General features: G+C 36.3%; 1 protein-coding gene across 1 annotated transcript; it reads right to left on the minus strand.

Annotated features, from left to right (window-relative positions):
• Window positions 1-359: 359 nt before the first annotated feature.
• Window positions 360-8229, minus strand: LOC149804666 (adenosine receptor A2b-like). Its single transcript, XM_089942922.1, has one exon. It carries the CDS (start codon window positions 7474-7476, stop codon window positions 6448-6450), a length of 1029 nt encoding a protein of 342 aa, XP_089799048.1. The 5' UTR covers window positions 7477-8229; the 3' UTR covers window positions 360-6447.
• Between the last annotated feature and the right edge of the window lie 226 nt (window positions 8230-8455).

Below are 8455 nucleotides of genomic sequence, written 5' to 3' on the forward strand. Positions count from 1 at the left end.
TTTGAGAATATTTAATGTTATATTAATCCCTTTAATGAAAATAAAATGAATAAATTTGTCAAACAGAGAGAGAGAGAGCATTATCATTTTAATTGTTACTGTATGCATTAAGGTGCTAGTAGTGGTTTTTCTGCACTATTTTAAGTTAATTTACCGTTAACTGTTTAAATAACTCTATGATTTGAACATGGAACTCAAAAGTAATAGAAGTAAGAAGTAATTGTGCATCACATTTTCAAAGGAAACAGAAAAGAAAGTACTGGAAAAAGTAATAAACAAAAGGTTACACTTGTACATGGTGCAGTAATAAGAGCAGTCAAGTTTAGATGAGATAAAATATAACTGCATAGGACTCAAAGTACAGTAGTATGATTTTATTATGTTATCTATAGGCATGTCAAATGTATATAAAAAATGCATTATTACACAACTAATGTATTTATTAAGTGCAAATTACAAGAACACTGGATGTCACTTTTTATAATAGTGTTTTTCATTAGATGGAACAATGAAAACGTTATAGTAGCTTCCTGCCCTCAGGTGTGCACAGAAAACTTTGTGTGTATAGGAAAACTTTTTAAAAAAGCTGACAAGCCACTAATCTCACCTAGTTGGAGGACTTTGGATGTTTAGGAAAACTTTGAACAAAAGCTGACAAGCCACTAATCTCACCTAGTTGGAGGACTTTGGATGTATAGGAAAACTTTGAACAAAAGCTGACAAGCCACTAATCTCACCTAGTTGGAGGCCCTTGGGTGTATAGGAAAACTTTGAACAAAAGCTGACAAGCCATTAATCTCACCTAGTTGGAGGACTTTGGACATTAACATTATTTTATTTAATCTGCAATGTTTATTTTATATTTTTTAAAATACACATTGTAATTTTGACCTAAACAAAAAGAGCTGATTGATAGTATTATACAGGCAAGAATTTATAACTTTAAGAAAGATATTTATACTCACATGTCACATACCAGCACTGTCAGACCTGGGTCTATACAGTTTGTTAGGAGTAATCAGTAGCACAAACAACATAGACCCTGATCTCTGGGGCATTATGGGATGGCAGATCATGGTCTTTGTTGTTTGCAGTTGGAATTTATAAGCACCAATTTGACACTAATATAGACAAATCGTTAACACATTAACCCCTGGAGCTTTTTGTCATTTTTGCCTAAAAATCTAGTAGGAAACACATTTTGAAAGCTGTTTCTGAATAGACTCGAAAACACCAAAGCCCCGGTCATCTTTCAATAAAATACTGCCTAGTGGTGTTAGAAACATCGATTTTCGTTGGCTATTTGACTCGCGCATGAGCAGAAGGGTAAAAGTTGGACTTTTTTTGTTTTTTTGTTGCTAAACAGAGCCATTATTTTTGTATGGAGACCACTCTTTATTCCAAATGCCCATCTTATCCTACTTTTTGCAAAGGCTCATCTGTCTGTTTGCAGTTCATACAAGTTTGCCTTAGATCTGAGACCAAAAAGTCTAAAATCCGGACTCAAAATTATATTCCGACCACGGGCAAATTTTGGGAAAAAAAAGTTTGGTCCAAAAAATGAGGTTTTTCTATCTGTATTTTGTAGTGCAACTAGATATTCCAGATTATTTGGTATCATTGTAGAGCTACATCTGTCTACCTTTCTATAATACCACCAACTTTAGTGTATCATGCATGACCTTGACACTACAAAGCTCTGCAGTAGGCTACTACCTCCTGCCCCGTAAAGTCGTCACTAGGGGTTAATGTGTTAACAAGATTTTTTTTTTTTTTTTTGCAAATTGTCAGGGAATTGATAAATTTGTAATTTATGTGCAATGTCGATGCACAAGTGATTAAATACGCAAGGAATATTCAAATTTTGTGACGTCATCAAAATGGACTGTTTAACACATTAACCCCTGGAGCTTTTTGTCATTTTTGCCTAAAAATCGAGTAGGAAACACATTTTGAAAGCTATTTCTGAATGGACTCGAAAACATCAAATCCCCAGTAATCTTTCAATAAAATACTGCCTAGTGATGTTAGAAAGATCGATTTTCTTTGGCTATTTGACTCGTGCATGAGCAGAAGGGTAAAAGTTGGACTTCTTTTTTTTTTTTAGCTAAATGGAGCCATTATTTTTGTATGGAGACCACTCTTTATTCCAAATGCCCATCTTATCCGTCTTTTTGCAAAGGCTCATCTGTCTGTTTGCAGTTCATACTGGTTTGCCTTAGATCTGAGACCAAGAAGTCTAAAATCCAGACACAAAAATGGGATTCCGACCATGAGCAAATTTTGGGTTAAAAACAAAAGTTTGGTCCAAAAAAATGAGGTTTTTCTATTTGTATTTTGTAGTGCAACTAGATATTCCAGATTATTTGGTATCATTGTAGAACTACATCTGTCTACCTTTCTATAATACCACCCACTTTAGTGTATCATGCATGACCTTGACGCTACAGAGCTCGGCAGTAGGCTACTACCTCCTGCCCCGTAAAGTCCGCGCTAGGGGTTAATGTGTTAAGATTCATTCCAAACAGGAATAGAATCCATGGTGCAAGAAAACTGCATAGAATAACCATCAGTTTCTTGAAAGAACATGTTTCATTGTTTCGTGTTAATTTAAAGGACAAGTTATACGTTGGTTTTTTTAAAACACATTGGTAGTTTTTAAACAGTGCATTGAGAAAAAGAAAAGAAAAGAAGGAAAAAATGAGAGAAAGGTATAAACAAAATGAGCAGTCATATTTCAAGGTATGTAAAATTGGTGTCTTGAATTTACAACTGATGTTCTTAAAGTAAGTTTGACATTAGTGGACATTATTAAGTTCAAATAAGGTGTGATAATTATTTACAGTATGTCAAGGGGCCCCAGCGGCTGAGTGGTCTAAAGTACTTGCCTTTCCCATTCACTGCCATCTCACTTCTGTCTGTGTGGGTTTGAGTCTCAGGCTCAGTCAATTATGTTGGATATGTGAGAAAGCTACCGGTAGTTTCCCATGGGTTTTTACCTAGGTTTTCCCAAGATCTTCCTCCACCAGTTATACTGGCACTATGTATTGACTATTTTCACTGAGAAATGGCGTTGAACCCAAAACAACAACAACAACAGTATAGGAAGAGTGGCAACAGTAATATCACACTAAGAACAGTAACTCTACTAGTCTTTACTGAAAATCAGTTGCACTTTCTTTGCAGGGTAGGAGGATGCAAATTAAAAACATAATTATACTGCTGTTTAATGTTACTACACCATATAACTAACTGGCTTTGTGTAATGAGATTCTGTTAATGGTATAGTAAAGAAAATTTGACTTCTTAAAATGTGGTCAGACTTGACCTTTAAGATACAGAATTTTATCCTTATAACACTGTTCACTGGAGTTAAAACAGTAGCCTGTGTTATTAGTGAGGGAACCTTGCACACTTACAAGTGTCTGTCGTGATAGTTCCTTTTGCCACACAAGTAGAGTATTTAATGATGTGAAATGGCATTAAAGTTGGTTCTCATGAAGCAAGAACTAATAATTATTGACAAAAAAATGAAATTTCAGAAGTTCACTAGTTTTGTCAAATCAAACTTTGATTAATTAAATGGGATCCAATGCTATACTGACATTATACTGAAGGGATATATAGTGAGCTACCACTGTAGAGACCTTGAACTCTGGGATATGATCAGGGGTGGTGTACATGCAGGTGTGGCCAACAATTTCAGAATTCTGATGCAGTCTTATGTGTATGGATTTTATGTACATTTTGTATAAATGTAATTTTATGCAAAATATGTGATTTGATGAGTTGTGTATTGTCATACAACTCCTTCTTTTGATGAAGTTGCTGAAGCTTGGGGTAAGAGTAGGGATAAGATGGGCAAAACAGTTTTTGTATTTTATCCACTCCAGAGTAGGTGATGGGACATGCACTGAGGTTCTGGGTTGGGTAGTAATAACTGAGTAGGGGGCATAACACTACTTTGTATTTTATCCACCCCAGAGTAGGTGATGGGGCATGCATTGGGGTTCTAGGTTGGGTAGTAATAACTGAGTGGGTGGATAACACTGCTTTGTATTTTATCCACCCAGAGTAGGTGATGGGGCATGCATTGGGATTCTGGGCTGGGTAGTAATAACTGAGTGTGTGTGTGGGGGATAACACTACTTTGTATTTTATCCACCCCAGAGTAGGTGATGGGGCATGCATTGGGGTTCTAGGTTGGGTAGTAATAACTGACTGGGTGGATAACAATGCTTTGTATTTTGTCCACCCCAGAGTAGGTGATGGGGCATGCATTGGGGTTCTGGGTTGGGTAGTAATAAGTGAGTGTGTGGGGGGGATAACACTGCTTTGTATTTTATCCACCCCAGAGTAGGGGATGGGACATGCATTGTGGTTCTAGGTTGGGTAGTAATAACTGAGATGGGTGGATAACACTGCTTTGTATTTTATCCAGCCCAGAGTAGGTGATGGGGCATGCACTGGGGTTCTAGGTTGGGTAGTAATAACTGACTGGGTGGATAACAATGCTTTGTATTTTATCCACCCCAGAGTAGGTGATGGGGTATGCATTGGGGTTCTAGGTTGGGTAGTAATAACTGACTGGGTGGATAACAATGCTTTGTATTTTATCCACCCCAGAGTAGGTGATGGGGCATGCATTGGGGTTCTGGGTTGGGTAGTAATAAGTGAGTGGGGGGGATAACACTGCTTTGTATTTTATCCACCCCAGAGTAGGGGATGGGACATGCATTGGGGTTCTAGGTTGGGTAGTAATAACTGAGATGGGGGGGATAACACTGCTTTGTATTTTATCCACCCCAGAGTAGGGGATGGGACATGCATTGGGGTTCTGGGTTGGGTAGTAATAACTGAGTGGGGGGGGGGGATAACACTGCTTTGTATTTTATCCACCCCAGAGTAGGGGATGGGACATGCATTGGGGTTCTAGGTTGGGTAGTAATAACAGAGGGGGGAGGGATAACACTGCTTTGCTGCAGACTTACGGTCTCATCAATAAGACGATGGTTGCATAGTTTTCAAACTCTAATATCTGCAAATTGATCAATTTGATCTGAAAATAATTCAGATCTGGCCTGATTTGTAAAATTACTATTTCTTGGTGAAAAACGATACTTTAGCATAAAAGTTATAAAACAAACATCTAATTGATATGGCTGAGCAAATTAAATATAAACTGAAATTGCTGTGTGCTTTATCTATATATAGATTAATGAAGCAAGCATGAATGAGTTTTAGAAAAAAAAAATATGATGCTATGACATTAAAAGTGCACTTTATATTATCACAATGACCAAAGTTTTTGATGCTGAGCAATGAATTAAGCCACTTTGATCTAGTTTTGTTCAGATAAGTGTTTATTTTGTACTAATTTCAGTACATGGACATATCGGTACACAAATTGAATGGCTGCCTTTTTGAAACTAAAGTGTGTTTGTTAAATGACTGCCAGACTTAGTTTTAATAGGAAAAATGTTTGCAAAAGCTCAGATTTATGAGACCAGTCTTTGTATACTGACCTTAGCTACACAATGCTTTGCTGAGTAGAATTTGACACTGCAGGGCATCTTTAGCCAAAATTACCTAAGGTCATGAAGATGTCTGGGAATTTTAAAAATTTTCAGCGAAGTCAGAAGATTTTATGAAAGACACAAGTAAAGTTTTACTCAAAAGTCAGGGAAATTTAGAGAATGTTGTACCCTTGGTCTGGGAAATCTTACAGTGTATGTGTGTGACTTTTGTAATGTCCATGATTAGGATTGTTTTTCTGTCTTTGATTAACATGTTGGGAAATTTGTTTTGTAATATGCTTTTTATTATTGATCCCAATTTAGAAAAGTTGGTCATTAGAAGATGCTTACCTACATTTTCTTAAAACACTTGTTAAATTTGAGATAATGTTTCATCAAGCATTGGGCTCATTAAACTTGTTGTCTCCAATTTACACACATTCAAAATTAATACAACTCATTATCTGAAAACTTAGTTCATTTGTCTTCTATGTTTAATGATGAAAAGTGTATTGGTCTTTGGTCAGCAAAAAGTCAGTATTTTTATTCCATTGACATGTGGAAATGTTGTCAGTAGGCACTCATTTACATGTATAAAGAACAATTTCTTATAATGGACAACTTTCATGAAGCCTTTCTATATATTTCACTTAATTTGTCTGTAATTAAAGGATACCTGTACACAGTTGTGTGGTTTCTTTGTAAGACTGAGTTCACTGTAATTGATTAATTATTTTAAACATACAGATACTTACATCTACCAAAGAATAGAAAGCTTGATTATTCCATAATAAATTATGTGCCACCTCCTTAATGCAGTTGACCTTTGAAATATTAACAGATTTCTTCAAATACTTAGTTCAGACTTTTGAATTTGAAATTGGTGACAGAAAACCAAGCTTATGATATAGTTGGTCCTTCGTTAAGATCGTCAAGCATTCACTGGAAATTTCAGCTCTGATTTACCTTGAATAATGGCCTTGAAGGCAGCACGGAAGTCTCTCCTTAGCCAACAGTAAATGATGGGATTTACTGCAGAGTTGCACATAGCAAGGGTCAGAGTAAAGTTCTTTATAATCTCAATCATTATTCGTGAAGTTGGAATGTATTTTAGGAAGCTGCAAATCAGGAATGGAAACCAGAAGAGGAAAAACAAAAAGAAAATAAGAAACATCACTTTTGCAGCTCTAGTTTCTCTTGTTGCTTTTTCCTGCTGACTAAATTTCTCCACACGCTTTTTGTTACGGCTTGCCTCTCTGAAAATTTGGATGTACATAAAACTGGAGACAAACAGACAGGCGAAGAGAATAAAAGGGACTGTGAAGATGGTGAATGGCTTTGGAAGGACAAGAAAGAAATCGCAGATTATCCCATCTCTCCAGGCATTGACACCCATAGATGGCATTAGACTGATGGTGATATTGTAGACCCAAATGACGATGATTAATTTAACAATATTTGGTTTGGTCATCCAGCCTGTGTAGTGCAAAGGGTATAAAACAGCAAAGTAACGATCAACTGTAACAGCTGTCAAACTCATGATCGATCCACTCAGACTAATGAGCACAGATCCACACTTGACCAAACAGGCATACTTCGCATTTTCCACATAGCTACTATGCAGGTAGAAGAGGACATACAGCGGAACTGTTGGAGCCGCTACAAGAGAGTCAGCCACAGCAAGACTTACAAGGAATGTGTTCATTGTGGTTTGCAGCCGTTTGAACTTGGCAAAAGATATAACAACAAGTCCATTTCCAAACATAATTATTGGAGCTATGATGATGAGGACAATGGCATTCATCATGTCATAAATTTCTTGTGTTGTGTTGACATCTGTTGTTTCGCGTGTCATATTAGTGACATTTTCAAAATCAGACATGTTTGGTTCACTGGCATTGTTTTCCGGAAATGAAAATTTACTTTCAAATGCGACAGAAAAAAGCACTGTGGTATTCATTATATTTAATCTTGTTGTCTCTGATTTACACACATTCAAAATTAATATAATTCAGGAGGATTATAGAAGAATAAATTCACAACCACAAGGCTCTTGAAGGAACAGTTCCTTTTCTATACTTGAAGGAGAAGATATGACAGCATCCGGTGGTAGTGTTTTTGATAACAGTTTTCTAAATTGTGTCCGGGACAAGTAAAGTTTATACACCTTCACATGATTATTATACTTCCCTTGGAGTTGAATATTTTTGAAACATGGTCTCACTTAATTCAAATGTACTTCTGATTTTCTCTTTAAAAAATCCATGACAATTCCTTGAAGAATCACAGTAGCAATCATAAGTCAGTATCAGCTACTTGGAATAAATTGCATTCAGCTAAGAATAATGTTTTAGAGCTGGGTAAGATTCTTTTTCTTGTGATTCAGAGTACAAGACTTATTCTTCTGTGCCATTTAGAATCCAGACCTCATTTGTATCTTGATTCAGAGTAAGACTTATTCTGCTTCTGTGCCGTATGGAATCCAGACCTCAGTGAAAATGTCCACAGTACATTTCTTCATAATTTTTTATTTCATCATTGCTAGGTCTCTTAGTGTAAATCAATTGAATTCTGTTGGAATTTTTCCTATCTTTAATCTCTGTGTTGCTCCTTGTTGATGTAAATCGCCTGTGTTTGTTTGCACTTTGTTGTATAGTGGTAAGGTGCGCCATGAAATGCTTGATTTGAAATTTCATCCTTTACTTATCTCGATGTTCCAGACCATAGCTGTTGTCATGTGTGATTTATTGGAAGTACACTATGGAGTAATTCCATTTACACTCCGCCCTCTTCCATGCCTTGAATTATTAATTGGCATGATCGAGATGTTAATTTATGTTTGAGGCACTGATGTAATTTAATTACATAGGCGCAGATCTTTTGATGCAAAATGTGTCAAAATGCATATAAGCTCTCTGTTCTTGTATAATGTCTTTAGA

Source organism: Sinohyriopsis cumingii, chromosome 2 (genome assembly GCF_028554795.1).
Source record: "Sinohyriopsis cumingii isolate HCF-2022 chromosome 2, ASM2855479v2, whole genome shotgun sequence".
Classification (NCBI taxonomy): Eukaryota; Metazoa; Mollusca; class Bivalvia; order Unionida; family Unionidae; genus Sinohyriopsis; species Sinohyriopsis cumingii.